This window comes from Anomaloglossus baeobatrachus, chromosome 2, assembly GCF_048569485.1.
Source record: "Anomaloglossus baeobatrachus isolate aAnoBae1 chromosome 2, aAnoBae1.hap1, whole genome shotgun sequence".
NCBI classification, from domain to species: domain Eukaryota; kingdom Metazoa; phylum Chordata; class Amphibia; order Anura; family Aromobatidae; genus Anomaloglossus; species Anomaloglossus baeobatrachus.
In genome coordinates, this window is record NC_134354.1 from 233,545,605 (window position 1) to 233,571,478 (window position 25,874).

The window sequence follows — 25,874 nt, forward strand, 5'->3', positions numbered from 1 at the left end:
ATATAACTACCTGTCACTATATGAGTGGGCGTAATCATAAGCTGCAATGCCCTACACGAGGTAAGAGACATGGCTATATCAGGAGAACTATACTACATTTCTAATTGGAGGGATTTGCTCATATTATTATTATGCCTACTACACATAGGATAGGATCTTGCAGATGGAATTAACTCTTTAAACTTAAACAATGTACCTGTTCCAACTTACAAATTGTAGCGTTTCTACTTGGTTGCGGGTTGAGGTAAGTAGACGAAACGAATTCAGTTAAGCATCTGGGCTGGTTTATTTAGACTCCATAAACTGCTGAAGATAACAAATCAAAAACCGCCTTTTTCAGCTTAAAGTGAAAACATAAAGCAAATAGTCAATACATTAGTGTGGGTTTACCTGCTCAGGTTAATGTCCAGCACTTAGTTTATAGCAAAAACAAACAACACTGGAGGTCTGCACACCTCCACACACAGACATTGAATCAGGCAACTGGTTTCTTTATACCCACTGTACCATGCCCAAGGAAGGGGGTATGCGAGCAGCCAGTCGCACCCATCTCTCTGACTGTTCGTAAACCCGGTCCTGAAACACCCTATCAACTCTCTCAGCACAATACTTGCTGGAGCTGGCTACCAACCTCGATGATACATATCTCCACTCGAGAACCTGTACAGAGGCCATCTTACAATACAAATGCAACTCAAAGAGATTGTCCACTACTTGGGCAATCTCTTCTCAATCAGTATGTTTCCCCCTTCCAAAACCAAAATACTTATACTCACCTATGGTGTCAGTGCAGTTCCAGTGGCGCTCTGCCGGGGCTCTCGTGATATTGTTATTCAAGCTATCCCTGTGACCAATTGTGGCGCCCCTGACCTGGTCAGGCACCACTGAGTACTGCACCCATGCTGGGGACAGTACAAAACAGGTAATCCACAAGGCTGACCGAGGTGTGACTACACAGGCGCATAGTGATCAGGTCTCACACATTTACCTTTGAGAGGAACCCTGGGGATCCCAGGAGGGGGCGAAGCCTCCATCTCCACTCGAGGGGTGTGGTAGAGAGCCTGGTTGCTAGGTGACGTAGGCAAGAACAGGAGAGGAGGGAAGAGTGAGCCAAAGACAGTTGAGTGGTGAAGTTCAGGGAGGGCAGAAGCAGACCCTGGAGCTCTACACAATTCTGACAACGTACGCGCAGTGACTACCGACGGGGGAGAACGGTCACCTGGTAGTGCTGCCCGAAATCCACACACGGCTAAAGAGAGAGCAACGGAGTGGAAAGTAAGGAGACTGTCAGGGAGATACCAGGCCCAAACGGGTAACAGGTCCCAGTGCAGGGATAGATCCACCTGTCCTTTGCCAAACCTGCATGAGGGGGCACTTTACACCCCCAAGACAACACCACAGAGTCCGCAGCCACGTAGCAAAGTGAGGGCCCATAGCTCACAGGAGGCAAGCAGCCGGAGTGACCTGGTCCAGGCTACAAGCAAACGGGCCAAAAGAAGGGGAGAGAGGCACCAGCAACTTCCCTGGGCGACCCCAGCAGGGCTTCAAGCAGGGGTTACCCCAAAACACAACGGGCTAAGGAAGGCGAGTTGGTAGCCACCCTCATAAGTCAGCCTGAAGGACACCTGGTTCCAGCCTGGTTCATCCCAGCTACGCCCGGGTTACTCACCCTGCCACCATCAGTGAGTAAAATCCCTGAAAGACATCCTGCTTGTGCGTGTGAGTCATTCTGCGACTTGTAGTTCTACACACCTACACGGGACCCTGGGGCATGCCTCACTCTCAGGAGGCTATTACAACTGACTGCACCTACTATCAGCCCCAGGCACCCCTAACCTGCAGTGGCGGTCCCCACTGACCGCAATTCTGAGAGTGGCGTCACGACAATCAAAATAGAGGATTTCCTACCTGTGACAAGATCCAGCCGCGTGGAGTCCCTGAAGGTAATGCACCGCTGCACCGACACCGAACCTCGGGGCCCCACACAATCAGTGGCCACTTCACTGTCCCTTCAGATGTTATTAAGATTCGGAGGAATCGAGAGCTGCTGCTTCTCTCCCATTTCCTCTGAATATGTGATTTGCCTGAAGGAGGGGACAATGAAGTGGCTACAGTGATCACGTGACAGCAATATCAAGCAAGCCGTGGGAGAGCCAGTGCTAGCACTACTGGAATGGGGTGACATCGCAGGTGAGTATAAGTGTTGTTATTTTACAAGGGAGGCTGATTGAGTAGTGGACAACCCCTTTAAGAACAAACAAAACAGAATTTATCTTGTTCCTAACCCAGGAACTGCCTGAATGAAATTAAAATGTAATGGATAATATTTGGGCAGTGAAAAAAAAAATCAAAAACAAGAGTACAAATACTTTCAGTTCATTAGTTTTGGCTTGGGGTATTCACTCACAAAGATGTTTTTAATTTATAAGTTGTTTTACTATTCATTTTGCTACTCTATTAACTACTTGTGCTCTATATACTGCCCTATACAAGTATTAATAATACACTTTATTAAAGATAGTTATACATTTAGGATATTCATAGTTATACAGTTCTTGCAGCTGCTGGACAAACATAGTGAGCATAAATTTGATTCTAATATAATACCAGGCAAATCGGATCGAGGTTTATCTATATATACACTCACACTAGAATGTGACAAAGTAGGAATACTATTAAAGGTGTTGTCCCATACACAACAGATATTTGGATTCCTATTAATTATGAGAACTCTCTTTGAAACGAACAGTAGTGAGCATGTGCTGTATTCACGGTCTATAGGAGTGGTGGTTGCACATGCTCACTACCGCTCTACTGACACAAGGAACTTTGGGCTTCGCATTTTTGAGATCAGTAGGAATCTAAGCAATCTTATCCACGCCAGCTGTATATTTGTCATCTATACTCTGGATAAGAAATAAAAATTTATGAGACAACCCCTTTAATAAAGTTTAAGTCCCATTTTTTAAGGCAGAGAATTAGAGAAGTGCTGATTCCACCACTGAATCTTCATACGCCGGGTACAGATCTCTAACGCTGTGGCACGTGCCCTGCATCTGCAAAGAATGAGTCCGCATCTGAGTCAGAAGAGTGTCCCGACGGCTGGAGGCACTTCCTGTGCTATTCTGTCTACGGGCATGAAGAATAGGGATTCCTGGACATAGTTGGGGACTGCTGTAGAACATATAGATCCATGGATTACTACAGCTGCTCAGGCACGGCAACAGCATCGTAATGGTGAATGCAAAGTCTGAAGAGTCTAAAGAAGAAAAGAAGTAAATACATGTGAAAATACATCAAAACCAACTTTATCTTTTATATTTTATACTGATATGCAGTATCCAGTTTTTCTGGTGTAAAATACAACATCACATGTGGCACTCCACAATGAGCGTATCCCATTATATAAATATCTAATAAAATCATCATTCTGAAAAAAAGTTACATAAACATATCTAAAAATGAAACATGAAATAAAAAAATAAAGAAAGGGTTGTTCCTAACAAAGACAGTGATAGGACACTGCTTTCTGATTGACAGGGATCTCACTGCTGTAGTCTCCCACCACCTGGGGGCACTGAAAATACGTATGTATCGGGATAAACATTAGACATGAAACAGCATTAATTAATAACTGAAACTGTAGGTATTTCTCATATTTTCAAGGCTTAAAGATTCAGAAAAGAGATAAGAATATGTACTCACATTTTATGATACTTTATATTACCTTTGGAGATTATTCCTAAATGATTTAGTTTAAAGGGAACCTGACGATACATGCTTATCGATCCATGGATAGAATGTGTCACGCTGTATCATACATATCATGCACTGGCTGTATGATCTCAGCTAGGCATAAAAAAACATACTTTAAAAGCCACTGGGGACTGGACTGCATGGTAGACTATTTGGACAGGCGGGTCCCCGGAGACTTCATGATGCCAGAGATTGCATGTATCGGCAGACACCTATCAAACAGGGAGAGACCTGACACTCCCTGCCAGGGTCTCATCTGTCCAACTAGTCTCCACTGCAGCTTTTAAAGTACATTTTTCGTTGGAACATTGCAGAATTTCACAGTAAAACATACCTGGCTAAGATCTGATACATGAGGCCCGTGGATCGGGTAGCATATATTAGTTGTCGGATTCCCTTTAAGTATAAATGTACAGTATAAGTTGCTTTCTTTTCAGGAGGTGGGAGAGGCTTATAAACTGCAGTCCTTATATAATGAGTCCTAACAGGTAAAATATTATGGCCCTCAAAAATGTCTAAACCTCTCTTGGTAAGAATTATTTGCCATTGTACACTAGTGGGTTAATAAACCAGTCCTGCACACAAAACTTTATGAACTTTAATGTATAACATAATACATTTAAGGATATGCTTAGGGTGGGCATGTGGAATAGAGGCCATCAAGCCCTTCCTAGTTTATAAACCTGAACTTGATGCTAGGGGTTGTAAGTTTGATTAGAAACACTAAGAAGAGAGACCAGTCTGGATTTGTATTGGCTGGACTCTACTCTCTGCTTGTCAATCAAGAAGATGTCTCTCTCATCCAGCAATCCACAAGGCACAATGACTTAGCTACAGGTTGGGGACAACATCTATATAACCATCAGTAGTAACCTGAGCAACGTACATGACGTTCTCTATATATAATGTTGGTTAGGATACACATTCTTGACAAACTTCATACTTCAGATAATGAATATAGAAAAAGTAATCTTACCAACATCAGGTGCATTTTCATCCCACACTGACCACATTTGAACACCGAAAAATGGTGTCCAGCATATTATGTATGAAAGGACAATAACAAAAGTCATTTTCACTGTTCTTATTTTTGCTCTTGAGATTGTCCGAATACTACTGACTCTAGAAGGCATGATTTGGCCATTGCTTTCCCTTTGTCTTGCTCCATAAGTCTGCATTTTACCTTTGAGGTTCTTGCATATTTCACAACAGATCAAGCTGTAGCAGACCACAAGGATGCCTACGGGCACAACAAATATTGATATTGTGTTCCAAGTGATATAGGCTTTAGCCCCCCATGGATATCGAAAATCAGCCCAGCAGTCTATAACTCCTGAATCCTGTTCAATTTCCTTAAGAGAGAAGATGAAGATTTGAGGGAGACTGAAGAGGCAACTGATGATCCATGTGATCCCGATCATGATATAAGCATATCTAGTTGGTTGTTGTATTGTTTTTAGTGGATGACACACTGCTATATATCGGTCCACCGTCATCATCATGAGCATGTAAGTGGACACAAACATACTCATCACTTGGGTATACTTAACCACCCTACAAAGGAAATCAGATCCTATGAACCTAAAAGTAATGTCCCAAATCATTTGGGGAAGTATTTGGAAAAAAGCCACTGCAAGGTCAGTATATGCAAGATGCACAATAAAGAGATGCATACGGGTCATCTTCTTCCCTCTTCTGTAGATGGCAAGCAGCAAGCCTACATTTCCCAATGTTGTAATAGCTAAGACAGTTCCTAGGACAGCTACCTCAGCCTTAGCTAGATCTTCATTTCTAAAGTCAGAAGAGTTGAAAGAAATGGACAATTTTACAGCTGTATCTACAGGATATTGGCTTTTATCCATGTTTATACACCGTCTTAAAACTTTCAAATATTCACAATAATCTAAAAACTAGGACAGTAAATAGTATTCTATACAAATATTTTATACAAAATCTTTTTCAAAACTGTAAAAACCAAGTAATCACACCTAAGTAAATTTGGAATTCCTTAATATTAAATCCAGTTTGCTTTTACATTATTGTAGGTAGCAAGTAAGCCTTTTTTTCCAAATCAGATGTCCATAGACTATACTTCCTTACAAATGTCTTCTTCAATGATCATATATCTCCTCATAAGTCCTTGTGGGCACGAGATGTCCAAACACCCATGATGTTTGCTGGAGTTGGTTATTGGATCAATTCAATTGCAAAAGAGTCTAGTTCTGCGTCTATATACATTTCCCATGCCTTCTCTCTGACATCAGTTCAATCAAGTTCCATGGAAACACCAATGAGGAACTGATTTATAATTTGTTCGTATGCGAAGGAAATTCTACCTGACTTCATAAAAGCCTCAGGATTGATTTCCTGGATTAATTACTCACAGAAACATTAGAATAGCAAAATAACTTGAAGTGCATGATTTCTAAGAAAGCATTAGCTTATATTTTTTATGATGGTCGAATGCTCTAATTAGTTTGTGGTTCATGCACAGAGAATCATGTGCACCAAGTCTGTATTGAGACACATGCACTGCCCATGCTTTTGACTACACATTCTTATCTACACAACATACAGGGCGTCCCCGGGTTAAGAACTAGATGCTTTCTGTAGATCAGTTTGTAACCCAAATATGTGATAGGGATTGGATAAAGAAAACAACTTATACTTACCTCACCACTGACAGCTCCTGCGAGGCACCATCAATCCAGTTGTCTTCTTCCCATCGTCACACACCACATCTCCAACCTCTTCACTATAAACCAGGACTTCCAACCGCGTCCAGGCCTCATATATTGCTGCTTGTCATAAGGTCGCAAGGAGGCGATGAACAAAAAATAGGCATTCTTCGGTCATGCAAATCACAGCATGGGCCCAAATACTTCTGTAAATTCTGTAAATTATTGTCATGGAAATAGGAACTCATATATCAACACAATTGGTAATTGCTTTCACCTCCTCTGGGCCAAAGGACTGAGGCATAACAAAAATCTTGTTCTTTGATCAAATTATTATAGTTTGAATTATTTTTTAATACCATTAATGCCATGACTTGCAGTCTCAAAAGGTAAGAGACCATCCAACATTATGGTGCACAGTTGAAAAGCTTGAAACTCTGATGTTATAGGATTGTATAAGTGCCTATGGCATGGGCAGCTTATACATTGTGAATGGTACTATCACTGCTCTGATATGGAAAAGCTGGGTGGTGAGGGAAAAATGTATAACAGAACATAGAAAATCCAGGTAGTGAGGGAAAGATGTATAGCAGAGCATGGGAAAGCTGGGTGCTGAGGGAAAGTTATATAACAGAGCATGGCAAAGTTGGGTGGAGAGGAAAAGATATATAGCACAACATGGGAAAGCTGAGTGCTGAGGGAAAGTTATGTAGCAGTGCATGGCAAAGTTGGGTGCAGAGGAAAAGATGTGTAGCACAGAATGGGAAAGCTGAGTGCTGAGGGAAAAATGTATAGCAGAGCATGGGAAATCCTAGTGCTGAGGACAAAGTGAACAGCAAAACATAGGAAAGCGGGGACGAGGGGACAGGTCAAAATTTGGTACCAGAGCCCATCGACCTCTACTTACGCCACTGTTTAGCAATAAAAAATAAAATGAATAGAGTGTGTTACATCTGATTGACCTGCAAGGGCATGTTCACATGATGCATTTGCAATGTGTTTTTTGACACAATTTTCCAAAAATGTGATAGAAACTTGCCAATTTTATTGCATTTTGGAAAATTGCAACAAAAAATGCATTGTGAACACTAGAGATGAGCGAACCTTTGAAGGTTCAGTTCGCTGGTAGTAAACGAGCCAAACTTCCACTGCTCTGAATTTGGCCCGAGTATGTTCGGAATCACTGATTGGCATTTTGATTCTCCGCCCACATACAGCCATTCATAAGCAGATCACTTCTGGGGGAGGGTGGGCAGGTTTTTTCAAAATTTTTTTTTTATACACCCTACATCTAATCACGCTGTTGTTCCCCTCAGTGCAAGCCATACAAACATCGCAAGTGGCTCGCGCAGGGCTGAGCACCAAGCGTACCTGAGCACAGCGTTGCTTGCGCGAGTTAACTTTGCACGTAAAGCATCCAAACTACGAACCCAGGCTCTGTTTTTTTTAAGTTGGTGTTCGCTTCGAAAACTGAACCTCGGGTTCGCTCATCTCTAGTGAACACGTCCTTATAGTGTTTTCTATTTTTTTTTATCTCTTGTTCACTAGAACACAACATTAAACTATTAATGTTCTATAAAGACTCATGTTTAACCGTTTTGTTTGCAAATGTTTATTGACTTTTTGCGACTCTCGTAGCCACGACAATATTAATACTTTTAATGTGTACAAACAAAATGTAAATTACAAAATAAAATATTGATATTAGATCCCCAAACCTATCCTTTTTCTGAAGTGGACACCAGGCTCATTGTCAACATGCGACTCATCCTTTTACACATGCAGGCAGCTTCATGTAATTTTGAATCAAAGTGAATTTTTTTGTAAAAAAACAACAACATAATTCTCCTTCTAAGAAACTCAGTTTGAGGCCATGTTCACCCCTTTCAGTATTTGGTCAGTACTTTAAATCAGTATTTGTAAGCCAAAATTAGGAGTGGAACAAAGGAAAAGTATAATAGAAATGTGCACCACTTCTGCATTTTTTTTTTACCCACTCCTGCTTTTGGATCGCAAATACTGATGTAAAATACTGACCAAATACTGAACAAATACTGAGCATGTCCTCACAATGAGATTGTCTCGTTATCTGCCTTCCGGGCTGAAAAATAGCCATTAATAGTGATGGGCGAACCTGAATGAGTCCACCCTCAGGGTTTTCAATAAGGGGGGTACCCTGGCGTCGGGACTACGGATATTTTACTCTCGATGGGGTTATCACAGGTGGTCGGTCCCGGCTTCGTGCCCTGGGCGCTCACTCTGCGGCTGTGGAATGGAGCACAAGAATGATTTTGGGGATATATGTGACGCCACCTATGGTATCTGGTAAGCGGGATATACCAGCGCTGCCCGCAGCCGGCCTCTGAGGTGATGGTGACGGCAGCTTAAGATCTCTCAGCTCCCCACAGGTGGAGCTATTTTACCTCAGGGCGGCGGGTCGCTGACCAGGAGGGAAGCGACCGAGCGGTGATGGCTGCCTTCTTCTCTGACGTCGCAGGGTCCTGTCGAACGGCGGAGAGAAGACACACCGAGTCCACATCAGCTTAAACAAGTCCTTTTTACTGGCATCTGGTTTATTTTGCACAGTACACAGCAGAACAGTTCGGTTACCAGAAGGCCAATGGTCACAAATTTCGGAGGCGATTTAATGACAGAGTTTTTCTCTGAGGTAACCTTTCTATGTCTCTTTCTCGGTCTCTGCTCTGAGGGCTCTGTGACTCCCTCTTTAACCCACTCGTTAGTCTCGTCACTGGTTTTCCCAGGGGTCTGATGCTGCACGATTTCTTTATCTTTCCCGCAACAGCGTCATGGACTCGGCTTGGGGTTAGTAGTCAGACTCTTGATGGGTACCGGGACACCTCTTATTTAGGATCCCAGGTTAACGGTCAATGGTTTGGGGATAAACCTGACAAACCTCCTCAGTTCTGTTATACCGGTGTCGACCTGAACTCTTCAGCCGGCTCTCGCCAGACCTAAAGCGTCCCCTTTCCGTCTGGGTTACCCCTTTTCCTGTGCCTTTCTTTTCTTTCGGGGTACCCTCGCTCAGGACGTCGGGCCTATGTTATTTCTAGCCCTTCTTTCAGTCATCAATTTTACTCTCGTCTCTGCTTGTCACTCTTTTCTGACTGACTGTTAACTCACTAACTGTCACCCAGTCGTCCTGGCAACCACGTCGTGTCTCACGCTCAGCTAGGCTCCACCCCCCTATGGACCTACTATATAAACAGTCCCAGGAATATGAAGGTAGGGGCTGCTGAGTCAATGTTACTCAATCTAATATAAGACTCTGCATTTCCTCTCTCTTTCACCTGTGACCAGAGGGCACTGCACCTTGATGTTAAGGTGCTGTATTCCCCTGTAGCGCCTAACCACAGGGGCGCTACATGAACATAGACTTTTCAGGGAAGTCCGCATTACTGCTCTATTTCAGCTACCCGGATAAGAATAAAAAATAATTGGGTAAAAGGGAGCAAAATGGGGATTAAAGCAGGAAATTATACTTACTGAGTTTTCGCACGGCTGTCACAATGCTTCCGGGTCCGCTCATTAAATCTCATGAATATTCACTGTTTCTCCCACCCACTCTCTGTGACAGTGTCTGTGATTGGTTATAATCAGACTGCTGGCGTCTGTGATTGGTTGCTCTCACACTAGCTTTCTGGATTTCTGAAGTGGAGTGTAAAAATAAATAAATGGAAAAAATGGCGTAGGGTTCCCCATATTTTCATACCCAGCACAGATAAAGCAGACAGCTGAAGGCTGCAGCCACGAGCTGTGTGTGTTATATTGCCTGTGTATCAAAATACAAGGAACCCCAGGCAGCTTTTTAAATTATTTACATAAATCATTTTAAAAAAAATAGTCCCTCTCAATTTTTAAACCCAGCCAAGATAAAGCAGACAGCTGGGGGCTAGTATTCTCAGGTTGGGGAGGCCCATAGTTATTGGGACCTTCCAATCCTAAAAACAGGTGGCTGCATTATATACAACAATCCTGTAGCTTCACACGGCCATCCCGATTGCCCTGGTGCGGTATCAGGTGATATAAGGGGTTAATGACAGCTGTCATTACTAATCAAGTAAGTAAAAAGGAAGACACTCAAAATTCAGAGAAAGAGAGAACAATCCTTTTAAAAAACACAAAAAATGTATCCAATTTATTAACCTCCAGAACACCCCGGAAAGGTCCGATGTAATCCATACCACAACATGCCATGATGATCCTGGCTCTGCTACAGCCTGAGGTCACAGTGCATGGTCACATTGGGAAACGTGACTGATCACTGCGGCTTGTGGGACATACTGACAGAGCCGCAGCTGTGAGAGCAGTGACGTCAATGAGTTCACCTGAGGTCACAGCTGCCACTTTCCACGGTACTGCAACTGTGACCTCAGGTGAATTCACAGCTGAGGTACCATGGGTAGTAACAGCTATAAACTCAGGTGAACTCAATGACGTCACTGCTCTCACAGCTAAGGCTCCTAAGTGCTCGGTCACATTTTTTAATGTGATCGCGCACTGAAACTTCAGAATGTAGCAGAGCCATGATCGTTGCAAGACATCATGGTGGGGATTACATCAGACCTGCAGGAGTGTTTTGGAGGTTAATAAATTGGAGGAAAAGGGTGTTTTATAAAACAAAGATTTTTTCTGTGTCATCCGTGTGTGCAATTTTACCATCAGTGTTTATCATGGTTGGATCAATAAATAAATGACAAAGCTTCTCCTATAACCTTCACTATTAAACAGGTACAGCACACTGATGGCAGAGAAATGCTTTCCATGTGCTGTACGTTTTTCACAGCCCCATAGACTTATATTGGTCCTTGTCTGTGCTGCGGGAAGAAAATGGACAAGACTCCGTGTGTTTTACACAGACACACGGTCCGTGTAAAAAACACCAACATGTGAATAGCACCACAGAATATAATGTATATGTATTGCATCTGTAAAATAAAAAACAAGAATGCCCCAAACAGATGTCTAAATGAGGTCATAGGTTGGACACTTGCAGTTTTTGTGGAAGCTTATTATTCAAATTTTTAAAAAGGTTGTCCACTTCTTGGACAACCTTTTCTTAGAGTATTTGCCCCATTAAAATAAAAGTATTATATTCATCCTCAGTGCTGACGCTGTTCCAGCGGTGTCAGCACTCGCTCTCCCTAGGCTCATGTGACGTCATTACATCACGATAACCCTGCATCCAATCCAGGGCCGGCTCCAGGTTTTTGTGGGCCCCGGGCGGAAGAGTCCCAGTGGGCCCCATCCACACACAGACACCGATACGAACACGTACATATACATATTTAAAGACAAACTCACAAAAATACATATAAACAGACAAATCTATACAGTCATATACACTTACAGACAGACACACACACACACAAACACAAGTCTGCTGCATACAGACAGACACACACACACAACTCTGCTACATACAGACAAACACACAACTCTGCTACATACAGACAAACACACACAACTCTACTACATACAGACAAACACACAACTCTGCTACATACAAACACATACAACTCTGCTACATACAGACAAACACACACAACTCTGCTACATACAGACAAACACACACAACTCTGCTACATACAGACAAACACACACAACTCTGCTACATACAGACAAACACACACAACTCTACTACATACAGACAAACACACAACTCTGCTACATACAAACACATACAACTCTGCTACATACAGACAAACACATACACAACTCTGCTACATACAGACAAACACACACAACTCTGCTACATACAGACAAACACATACACAACTCTGCTACATACAGACAAACACATACACAACTCTGCTACATACAGACAAACACATACACAACTCTGCTACATACAGACAAACACACACAACTCTACTACATACAGACAAACACATACAACTCTGCTACATACAGACAAACACATACAACTCTGCTACATACAGACAAACACATACAACTCTACTACATATAAACACACACAACTCTGCTACATACAGACAAACACACACAACTCTGCTACATACAGACAAACACACACAACTCTGCTACATACAGACAAACACATACACAACTCTGCTACATACAGACAAACACATACACAACTCTGCTACATACAGACAAAGACATACACAACTCTGCTACATACAGACAAACACACACAACTCTACTACATACAGACAAACACATACAACTCTGCTACATACAGACAAACACATACAACTCTGCTACATACAGACAAACACATACAACTCTACTACATACAGACAAACACATACAACTCTGCTACATACAGACAAACACATACAACTTTGCTACATTCAGACAAATGCACACAACTCTGCTGCTCTGTGGGGCCCACACCCGCGGCTCGGCGGGGACAGCACCCGCGGCAGCACCCGCGGCTCGGCGGGGCCCACACCCGCGGCTCGGCGGGTACAGCACCCGCGGCTCGGCGGGGCCCACACCCGCGGCTCGGCGGGGACAGCACCCGCGGCAGCACCCGCGGCTCGGCGGGGCCCACACCCGCGGCTCGGCGGGGACAGCACCCGCGGCAGCACCCGCGGCTCGGCGGGGCCCACACCCGCGGCTCGGCGGGGACAGCACCCGCGGCAGCACCCGCGGCTCGGCGGGGCCCACACCCGCGGCTCGGTGGGTACAGCACCCGCGGAATCGGCGGGGGGGATTGGCAGGGGCCAGGGCATACATCTGGGGGGTTAGAAGCAGCTCACCGGGGCCCATAATGGGGAGGTGGGGAGGGCACTTACCCGATTAGGTCACGGTGGAGAGGGGGCCCACACAGCGCCGGACAGAAGCTCGCCTCCTTCATCTGTGGGACTGAGAAGGCGGTAGCTCCGCCCACAGATGAAATTCAAACCAGGATGTCTGCGCGCCTTAAAGTGACGGCGCCGCAGATTGCTGCCGAGGACTGCGGTCCCCGGAACTCGGCCAGGGACCGCAGAACTGTAAAGGCGAGTGGGCCCCGGCCAAGGGACAGGAGAACTGATGAGGCCGAGTGGGCCCCCCCGGCTCTCCAGGGCCCCGGCATTTGCCCGGGTTTGCCGGGTGCTGACGCCGGCCCTGATCCAATCAGTGCTGACCTCAATGTCCTGCCTTATGACAAATGAAACAACAAGCAGCTGTGACTTCTTCTTGATGTTCGATTTACCCAAAAGGTGGGGACAGTGAACCTGGCATTGATTGGGCGCATGGCTTGCTTGATGCTTTGATCTATTCTCTATTTTTAACATTTCATATTGCTATAATTAAAGAAGTGGTCCTCTACATAGCATAATGGCCACACATCAATGTAAAGCTCATAAAGAAGACTTTTCTCAAATATCTTGTGTAGTTAATGGTGCCTCTGAGCGGCGCTATTGCGGTTCGCTCATCCCCATCACGTGACCCCTGAGCTCAGTGACCTCTGAGATCCTGTAATGTCATGTCAACTTCCAGTTGACCCGACATCACCGAGGCAGGCACCAGTCTCCCTGAGTGACTGGGCTGTTGGCTGAGTTTCACCGCTCGTCACAGCCCAGCGTCGCTTCTGTTTGCAGTGCTCTGCAACGAAGGAGAGAGTGCGCGAGATGCTGGGCTGTGATGAGCGGTGAAACTCCGCCCACAGCCCAGACACTCACAGAGACTGGGGCCGGGCTCAGTGATGTTGGACGAGTGGACCGCAATAGCACCGCTCAGAAGCACAACTGACTACACAAGGTATTTGAGAAAAGCCTACCCTATGAGCTTTACATTGATGTGGTCACTATGCTGTGCAGTCGACCACCCCTTTAAGAGGCCTTTTGGTAAAACACTGTTTATTTTTCCCCTATTCTACCTAAGAAGTCTGAGGTCAGGATCCGTTGCCTTGACTGCTATGCCTCTACTTACCCTGTGAAAAGGACTATATGATTTCTCTGTTCTAGTACAAAGCAGCTGTATGTGGAGATGATATAGCGAAGCTTCCTTCATGACATTGGATATTGAAGCCCAGCTCATTGTAGTACTAGACATTACATTAAAAGTTCACCGTGCATATTGCTGCTGCTCTGGATGATGCACAATTAATCCCTACTCCTTTTGTCCTTTGTAAATCTCAATCAGCCACTGGAGGATCATGCTTTCTTTATGTTGAAATCCCTAAGTGTTTAATTTCGTCCAGGAGCTTAGAGGATATTGCTTACCTGTACCAAAGAGCAGGGAGCTCTAAACTTTTATTAACAGGGTTTTCCAAATTGGTTGTTAGTGAATTTGAAGTGAGCTTATTGGCAATGAACAGTTAGATCATGTATAAGGTTTTACACCTCTTAAATTAATTTTAGATTCTAAATGATTTTTTCAACGTTCAGCAGCAATAAGAAAGCCACTTTAAAGGGATTGCCTGAAATTACCATTAAATAACTAAGCCTATGCTACTGCCCATGTGCACTCTCTGACAGACATTCTGTCGCTTATCCAGGTTATGTAAATAAAAGCTTATAACCTGACTTTAAATTCATCCATTGGTTTTATAAATTACTCTTTTGAAAGCTGAAACCCTCCCAAATTTGGTTTAGGTTATGAAAATAAAGCTGCTGCAAAGCTGAAATATTGATCATTTAATGAACACAGAAAGGTCAGATTTTGGCAAACCAAAGTTTTGTCGCCTTGTCATATAATGCACCCAATCCTAGTTTACATCCTCACCTGTGCTCACTAAATGATCGCTTAATTAGTGGGTGTGTATAAAAAGAAACCCAGCACCCCAGACCTTCAGTTGAACTGCAACTTGACCTCTGACAACATGCCAAAAATCCACCCTGCGACCAAAGCCTTGATTATCAAGAGGTTAAAGACCAGATCCACTGCAGAGGTGGCTGGTACCTTTAATGTGTCTCAGAGTCAAGTACAAAGAATTAAAAAAAGATTTGAAGAGACTGGAGATGTTTTTGACAAGCCCAGCTCCGGCAGACCCCACAAGACAACTGCTCAGGAGGAACGTTTGTTGGTTATAAAATCCAAAGCTAGCCCCTCTTCCACTGCAGCAGAGCTCAAACAGACCTGGTCACCTCAAGTCCCTATGTTAACTAGAACAGTCTGTAGGATTCTGTCTCGAAATTGCCTCTATGGTCGAATCAGTGCCTAGAAGCCAGCACTTAACAAAGGGCAATTAAAAAAACGTGTGGCATTTGTCAAGTCCCACAGCCTGCTAAACAGATGGACGCTGGAAAAGTGTCAGAAGGTGGATTTCTCTGATGAATCTTCAGTTGGATTACACCACAGCTGCCGCAAATACTGCAGGAGACCTACTGGAGCTCATATGGATTCAGAATACACCCAGAAAACATTTAAGTTTGGTGGTGGAAAGATCATGGTCTGGGGTTACATTCAGTATGGGGGTGTGCAAAACATTTGCAAGGTGCAAAGCAATATCCATAGCCTAAAATATCAAGAAGTATTAGCTACCTCTTACATTCCCAATAATAAAAGGGGTCAAATTCTGCAGCAGGATGGTGCTCCATCTCATACATCCATCTCTACAACAAAGTTCCTCCTGGCAAAGAAGATCAAGGTGCTCAAGGACTGGCCAGCCCAGTCACCGGACATGAACATCATTGAGCATGTTTGGGGTAGGATGAAAGAGGAAGCTTGGAAGACAAAACCAAAGAATCTAGATGAACTCTGGGAGGCATGTAAGACTGCATTCTTTGCTATTCCTGATGACTTCATCAGTAAATTGTATGAATCATTGTTGAACCGCATGGATGCAGTCCTTCAAGCTCATGTAAGTCACACAAAATTTTAAATATGGCTCTAATAGCACCACAACTTCATTCACCAATGTTATGTAACATATCTTTGTTAAGTTAATTTTTTGTTTGAATTTCACATTACTTTTTGTGGGCGACAAAACTTTTGTCTTGCTAAAATATGACCTTTCTGTGTTCATTAAATGAACCATATTTCAGCTTTGCAGCAACTTTATTTTCATAACCTAAACCAAATTTGGGAGGGTTTCAGCTTTCAAAAGAGTAATTTATAAAACCAATGGATGAATTTAAAGTCAGGTTATAAGCTTTTATTTACATAACTTGGATAAGCGACATAAAGTCTGTCAGGGAGTGTAATAAGTCACAGTATGCATGAAATTATAAACAAAATGATACAGACTAGAGGAATGAGAGACTATGTTTTAAGAAAGATTTATTATATTAGTGGTTAATATATGTACAGTATATATTTAACAAACAACAATACAATATTAAAATCATTGCACGTAAAGGTAAACTATAATCGAAGAAAAATTAAAACTGGGGACAATGGCTACCTGGTCATGTGAAGAGCACAACAGACAATAGCTAGACACAATGATTAAATAAAAGAGGATTTCTCACCAAATTTTCATTTTGAACAAGACACACAATGTAATAGTGGTAGCAGAGCGGAATAATACTTTTTTTCCCTCTAATTTCACCTTTCTGCTGCAGAGATATTAGCAACGTTTTTAGTCCACAGTCAAAGTGAGTGTCAGCACACAATTTTCATTGGGTGCGTGCTTCATCCCCCCTGTATGATATTGATAATCATAAGCAGGAAGCAACACACAGGAGGAAAACAACATGTCTCCAGGGTAGCTTAGAGCAGGTTTTTAAATGTGTGAGATGTATAATGTCAGACAGCCAGATCTCCTGGTCTAGCCTCTTACATGAGTCAGTATGAGAGGGGCAGCACAGCTGAGTTTAACCGTGTCACACTACATACCCTTCAATCAGCTTTACTCTTCTCATAGCACTAACAACTTTGCAGCAATTTGCATTTGCGGATTGCTATTTTCTAACTCTTTTTGTTGTTTTGGTTTTTTTTTTAAATGGATTGCGCCTTCAATTAAACATGGTGGTGGCAGTGGGTGCTATATTTCATTGATAGTATGATAAATTCACAGATGTACTTCTCTATATTGAAAAAGATGCTGCCATCACTTCATTCCCTTGGTAAACATGCACTTTTCCTACATGGCAATGATCCAAAACACACATCTAAGGCCAATGTTGCATTTCAGAAGGACAGAGTGAAAATGATTCAGTGGCCAAGTGCCTCCTGATCTGAACCCAATAAAACACATATGGGGAATTCTGAAGAGACAAGTTGAGCTTCACACTCCATCCATCATCCAGACTCTAAAAGAGGTAATTCTTAAAGAATGGAAAAAGATAGATCTTGCAATATGTCACCATCTTGTTCATTCCATGCCTAAAAGACTTGGTGCTGTCCTTAAAAATTCTGGAGGTCATACAAAACACTACATGTAGTAGTCTTTCATGTGGGGTACATCAACTAATTTGAGTAAAACTGAAAATTTTGTAATGAAAGATATATTATTAACCTTTCTTTCTTTTGTTATTTGTGAAAAAAATTCTATGAAACTCAGTCTTGTCAACATTTTAGAAACTCTTATTGTATTCAGTGAGATATTTATTAAAATCTTATGTTTTAAGGGGGTGTACTAATTTATGCTGAGCACTGTACATATAACAACTAAGGTCAGGGATTGGCTACAGCATTCACACAGTTTCACTACAGGACAAAACGCTGGAAACAACAGCCAAAGACCAGAAAGCAAATTTCCATTATGGATGGTGTACAGTTTAATCTGGTGCCACTCATCTCTGCTATACCTGGAGAATGTGGTGCACAGCCATTTTCATACATCTCATAGGGGAACATGGTAATCATAATCCATTTATAAACGACTGAGCCTTAGTGAAGCATGTGTGGCGCCCGTGGGCTACAGGCACCACAGGGTATTACACCACTTTTCTGGGGTAATAGCTATCCCGGGTCAGGAGGGGGTTAACCTGCCGGTGCCTTCACAAAACTTACACACATACAACAGTAAGGTGCTTACTCACAGGGGGTTGGACTAGGGCAGACAGCATAGTTAGCCATCACGAAGCATGGGATTTTCCCAGTCGCTAGGACAACCACCAGCGGCGGGCACCACATGGGGTACAAGTACGCGCAACTAACACACTTACAGCAGAACCTTCCTGGGCACAGCTTGGGATAACATCTAGCACTGACAACTGGAATTAGGGTTTCTCTCTCTTCGTGGGCCCGTGGCTTGGAGCAGGAGGCTCGGCCTGGGTTCCAGATAGCAACCGAGGGACACTTCACTAAAAGACTTTCACGGGCACCTGTGGTGACCGCCAACTATGTGGGATCGGCTGGAGCCCATTGTGGCACAGATCGCTATTCTGGGGCAGCGCTTGAACTACTTGTGAGTAAAAGACCTGCTACCGCAGCCCCTGCCTCTGCCTCTCCTTTACCGGCGCCCAGCGCTTTGGCGCTAACGTGGACTACCACCACTCCCTTCCGTCCTCCATCATCCTCCCCGGGTTAATCCCGCTCTGCCTGTGGGGAGCGACACCATCTCGGCTGCTATTCTCACCATCAGCCCCGGAGAGCAGCACCCACAGCGGCGGCCCATCCCTGGCCGCGTACCACAGGTGGCGTCACGATCTTAAAAGATTTTCCATCCGCCCTACTACCCTCCAACCCTCCTTTCTGTACGCCTCGGGGAAACGAAACCGGGCCAAGCCACCCTGTGACGATGCAGAGGATCTGCACCACCGGCCCAGCAACGAGTAGGTTAAAACACCTGCCCCGTGAGGCGCTACATTTGGCGTCATGAACAGGATATTCGTGCCTGCAACCATCGGGCACTATGCGCCTATTGAACTTTCTGTTTATAGACTGTGTGTGGCGTATTAACAAAATCAGCAGACGCCATTACTGCAAAGAGCGGAGCCCACAGCAAAAGGCGCGAACAGTAGTTCCACTGCAGAGCCAATCAGAAAAAAAAGGCCAAAACGTATATGTCCGCTAAGCAGGAAGCAGAGGCTGTCCCTGCTGCAGTAGCTGCAGCTCCAGTAATCCCATTTACCATGCCCTACCTTCAAGGAGCAGACTGGCTGCCGCAGTATACTGGAGAAGCCTACACCTTGTCTGACTTCAAGGAGCCACTATATGGTGTATTCCGTATCTACCCTCTAACGGAGAGCAAGAAAGCGAACATCCTCGTTGCTCAGCTAACCGAAGTAGCCTGTAGGGAGGTCAGATCCTGCCCGGAGACTGACAAGAGGGTGGTGAAGGACATTTTGGCTAATCTGAAGGTGACCTTTGATACCCGTACACCGTCTGAGATAAAAATGCGGTTTTAAGGATGCAAGCAAAGGGCCCAGGAGGGCATACGGGATTATGCCTTAAATCTGCAGGAAGCAATGAAAGCAGTCAAGCAGGTGGCACCAGCAGAGGTGGGGGATGAAAATCGCCTACTGACCGACCAGTTTCTGGAGGGGCTGCTGTCTGATGCCAGCCGGAGCCAGCTGCGCATCATAGCCATGCAACACCCAGATATCAGCTTTGTCGAATTCAAAGACCGGCCATCCAAATGCTGCATGAACCATCTCGGCCCAATCCTGTGTCCACTATCAAGCTAAAGGTGGATGCCAAAGAGCAATCCGTGGACAAGGATCCCCCCGATGATTGGCGACTCCTGATTCAGGAACTCATCAAGTGTGTGTCTGCCTTAACCCATGCAGTGCAGTCCAAGCAGGTGAAACAGCTACCGGTATCCATTGAACTGGCTTCCAATGCTGATGACCTTCCATGGTGACGATGCAGTAAGGACCCATTGTCCCAAGTTCCTGATCGGTATACTGCCGAATGGGCAGCCCATCTGTCGCCGTTGTGGAAAAGCGGGACATTTTGCAAGAGGCTGTCCTATGAGTGTAAAGAACCAGGGGGCCGGGACCAGTTCCCTGGTACAGCTATCTCCACCTGAAGCAGCAGAAAAGAGTGATAGTAAATGTTTTCTTGCATAAGAAAAAGTTAAAGTTAATGTTGATTTACTATGCACTTTGAAAATTGATATAACTTGCTGACCTGTCTGGAAAAGTTGAAATGTTTGAAATGTTTTATTTGCTGTGTCTCCCAAAAAGGTAAGAAATATTGTTTGGTTTAATGCATAACAAAATGCGGTAATCTTTGTAAAATTTTGCAGCCCTGTAGTGCTGCCATTTGCCACCGTGTAATGTGGCACCCCTGGGCTTCAGGCGCCACAGGGAATTACACCACTTTTCTGGGGTAATATCTATCCTAGGTCAGGAGGGGGTTAACCTGCCGTAGCCTTCACAAAACCCACAAGTACAACAGTAAGGTGCTTTCTCACAGCGGGTTGGACTAGGGCAGACAGCATAGTTAGCCATCACAGAGCATGGGACTTTCCTAGTCGCTAGGACAACCACTGTGGGCGGGCACCACATGGGTTAGAAGTAGGCACAACCAATACACTTATAGCAGTACCTTCGTGGGCACAGCTTGGGATAACATCTAGCACTGACAACAGGAGTTAGTGTTTCTCTCTCTTGTGGATCCGTGGCTTGGAGCAAGAGGCTCGGCCCGGGTTTCGGATAGCAACTGAGGGACGCGTCACTAAGACTTTCACGGGCACTGACTATCCGGGATCAGCTGGAGCCCATTGTGGAAGAGATCGGTACTCTGGGGCAGCGCCTGAACTACTTGTGAGGAAAAGACCTGGAACCGCAGCCCCTGCCTCTCCTTTACCGTCGCCGTCGCCAAGCGCTTTGGAACCAACAGGGACTATCACCACCCCCATCTGTCCTCCATCATCCTCCCCGGGTAATCCTGCTCCACCTGTGAGTAGTGACACCATCCCGGTTGCAACCCTCACCATCAGCCCCGGAGAGCAGCACCCGCAGCAGCGGCCCATCCCTGGCCGCGTATCACAGGTGGCGTCATGATCTTAAAAGACTTTCCATCCTCCCTCTCACCCGCCAACCCTCCTTTCTGTACGCCTCTGGGCAATGAAACCAGACCAGGCCAAGGCCACCCCATGACTATGCAGAGGATCTGCACCCCTGGCCCAGCAACGAGTAGGTTAAAACACCTGCCCCATGGGGCGCTACACATGTACCTAATACCCAGGGCCAGATTAAGGTTGGTGGGGGCCCCTGGGCAGAAAATCTGGTGGGGGCCCCATAACGTTAACATTTTTAGCCATAACAGAAGAGCGCGAAGTGTAGCATTTAGATATAAATCCAATGAACATTTATCTTGTCCTGTTCTGCCACATTCAGATTTACAGTACTACAATACAGATACAGTCCAGGATCACTCACAGCAGTTACATATACACACAGTACAATACAGATACAGTCCAGGATCACTCACAGCTATCTCTTATACACACAGTACAATACAGATACAGTCCAGGATCACTCACATTTATCACTTATACACACAGTACAATACAGACACAGTCCAGGATCACTCACAGCAGTTACATATACACAGAAAGTAGAGTTACTCACATATTTTTTATTGATCCCAATGTTAAGGCAGCCAGGGCCGGCTCCAGGGTTTTGTGGCCTCCGGGAGAAAGAGTCTCAGTGGACCCCATCCACACACAGACACGCACATACAGGCATACGTACATATACATATTTGAAGACAAATTCAGAAAAATACATATAAACAGACAAATATATGCACAGTCATATACACTGACATACATGCAGACACAGACGCATTAGGGCTCGTGCGCATGTGGCGCCCTGGACTAGCCAGGTCGTCACAGGTACTACAATACAACACCCCCCACCCCGAGATAGGCACATCAGTCAGACACAAATCCTTGTTGCCTCCCTCCAGGGGCTGATGTCCACACCAGGTGGGGTGGAGCCAGGCGGTTGGCCCCACCCACTGAGGAGTTCACAGTCCTGGAGGCGGGAAAGGAAGTTAGTTGAGATCGGAGTAGGAGTCAGGAGAGGAGTGAAGTGGTAGTAGAGGAGCAAACTGACTGTGTCCGGGTACGTGGCCCGGGCACCGAGAGCAAGGTTGGCAGACGGTGGTGGCCGTCTGCAGGAGAGGCAGATCAACGCGGAACCGTAGGACCGGGGACGGGCGGTGGCCCGCCGGTACCGAACCGGGGAGCGAAGTGAAGCCAGCACAAACCGGCAGGGCCTGCGGACCCCGACCAGGCTAGGAGTCGCCGTTAAACAGGTCAAATCCGTTAGTGACCGGAACCCCAGGGGTTTCCAAACAGCCAAGACCCGATTGAAGGCAACCGTCCAAACAGCACAAGGGAAATACAGCTACTGCCACAGCTAGAGTTCCCAGGGCCAGAGCCTGCGGGCAATGGGGCTCCTCCAGCCCATATACACACTGGGGAGCGGGTTACCGGTGGGAAGCCATCGGGACCGAACACACACAAAAGGTGCAGGGAAAGGCAGCCACCACCACCCGTCCGGGAGAAACCACAGCAGCCGGCTGCGGGACCCGTCAATCCAGCCGTTTGTTTTACCAGAGACTTGCATCCGTTTGTGGCTGAGTGAGTACTACTGTGCCGTCCGGCACCACGCTGCGCAGTTCCAGAACCCCCCTGCACCTTGCCCAGCCCTGCTTCCCCGTCATCTCAACCGGGCCCCGGGACCACCAACCCCCTACCCACGGAGGGGGAAAACATCTCAGCTGCTCCCTAACAACACTCCCGGGATCCCCGTCAACAGCAGCGGTGGTGCCCAACCTCACCACAACCCGTGGGTGGCGTCACGGACCAAATCCCCAAACCAAACTTCTCCCCTTTCACTCACGGGTGAGGAGCGCCGCTCGAGTCCCCGGATCCGGCCCACCGCTCGAGCCACCGAGCAGCAGCAGCAGCGCCAGACCCGAGCGAGGTGAGCGCAGCGACCTCCCCGCCCGCGACACGCACGTTACGTAATTCCAAGCATTTACGCTGCGTATAGCACTGCAGTGTAAATGCATGCGTCCTGCGTCCCCTGCACAGTCTATGAAGATTGTGCATGATACGTGCACACGTTGCTTTTATGATCGCAGCGATTTGGGTGCTAAAATGTTGACCCAAATCTGTGCGTTCATAAAATGAGCATGTCAATTATTCTGTGCGCTATGGATGCAACTCCCACTCTGTCTATGGTGGGGGCAGCAGCCAGAGCGCATGAAATCGGCTTTTTTTGTACAGAAAAACTGCATCCATTATGCAGTGTTTCTGCCGCGATTTGATGCGCACATGTGCTGTCAAATCGCTGCAGAATATTCAGCAGTTACGTGCGCATGAGCCCTTACAGGTATTAATATGGGGAAGTCGCCAGCAGCCTCACTCACCTCTCCCGCTTGTTTCCGTCCAGCTCCTTCAGGACATGTGGCTATGTTTCACGATGGCTGTCACTAACAGACATGACTGCACACTGACAGCACTGCTGTATATACATCACAGGAGGGGCTGGGGGCTACAATATATACATTACAGGAGGGGCAGGGGGCATAGACGTTACTGGTGTGGCAAACAGCTCTGGTGGTGTACTCATTACTGGAATGGGTGACATAGCGCTCTGGGGGACCCATATAGTTCTGGGGGGGCCGCACAGACTACTCTAATTCATATATACACACACACAGTACTGCTTCTTACACACACAGCTCTGACACACACAGCTCTGACACACACACACACGCACACACACACACAATGCACCCCCCCATTACTCCATACACACACACACAAAACAATGCACCCCCCATCACCCCCTACACACACACACCCAATACAATGCACCCCCCATCACCCCCTACACACACACACACACACACACTATGCACCCCCCATCACCCCCTACATACACACACACACACACACACGATGCATCCACCCATCACCCCCTACACACACACACACACAATGCACCCCACATCACCCCCTACACACACACACACAATACAATGCACCCCCCATCACCCCCTACACGCGCACACACACACACAATGCACCCCCCATCACCCCCTACACACACACACACAATACAATGCACCCCCCATCACCCCCTACACACACACACACAAACGATGCATCCACCCATCATCCCCTACACACACACACACACACAATGCACCCCACATCACCCCCTACACACACACACACACACACACACACAATACAATGCACCCTCCATCACCCCCTACACACACACACACGCAAACACACACAATACAATGCACCCCCCATCACACCCTACATGCACACACAAACAATGCACCCCCCATCACCCCCTACACACACACACAATGCACCCCCCATCACCCCCTACACACACCCAAACACACAATACACCCCCCATCAGCCCCTACACACACACACACACAATATGCACCCCCATCACCCTCTATACACACACACACACACACACGATGCATCCACCTATCACCCACTACACACACACACAATGCACCCCACATCACCCCCTACACACAGACACACACACACACACACACACACACACAATACAATGCACCCCCATCACCCCCTACACACACACACACACACACAATACAATGCACCCCCACCACCCCCTACATGCACACACACACACACACACACAAACACAATGCACCCCCATCACCCCCTACACACACATACACACACACACACAATGCACCCCCCCATTACTCCATACACACACACACACAAAACAATGCACCCCCCATCACCCCCTACACACACACCCAATACAATGCACCCCCCATCACCCCCTACACACACACACACACACACACACACTATGCACCCCCCATCACCCCCTACATACACACACACACACGATGCATCCACCCATCACCCCCTACACACACACACACACACAATGCACCCCGCATCACCCCCTACACACACACACACACACACACACAATACAATGCACCCTCCATCACCCCCTACACACACACACACACACGCAAACACACACAATACAATGCACCCCCCATCACACCCTACATGCACACACACACAATGCACCCCCCATCACCCCCTACACACACACACACACAATGCATCCCCCATCACCCCCTACACACACCCAAACACACAATACACCCCCCATCAGCCCCTACACACACACACACACAATATGCACCCCCCATCACCCTCTATACACACACACACACACACACACACACACACACACACGATGCATCCACCTATCACCCACTACACACACACACAATGCACCCCACATCACCCCCTACACACAGACACACACACACACACACACACACACAATACAATGCACCCCCATCACCCCCTACACACACACACACAATACAATGCACCCCCATCACCCCCTACATGCACACACACACACACACACACACACAAACACAATACACCCCCATCACCCCCTACACACACATACACACACACAATGCACCCCCCATCACTCCCTACACACAATGCACCCCCATCACCCCTCCCCCCACACACAATACAATGCACCCTCAATTACCCCTCCCCCAAACACAATACAATGCACCCTCCATTACCCCTCCCCCCACACACAATACAATGCACCCTCCATT

General features: G+C 46.1%; 1 protein-coding gene across 1 annotated transcript in view; it reads right to left on the reverse strand.

Moving 5' to 3' along the window:
• Nucleotides 1-1,803: 1,803 nt before the first annotated feature.
• The window catches only part of FAM72A (family with sequence similarity 72 member A), a 149,203-nt gene continuing 125,132 nt past the window's right edge, over nucleotides 1,804-25,874 (reverse strand). The window contains exon 5 of the mRNA XM_075333689.1: nucleotides 1,804-3,259. Within this exon, the coding sequence (XP_075189804.1) occupies nucleotides 2,979-3,259 (281 nt within the window). The 3' untranslated portion in view covers nucleotides 1,804-2,978. The remainder of the gene's footprint in view (nucleotides 3,260-25,874) is intronic.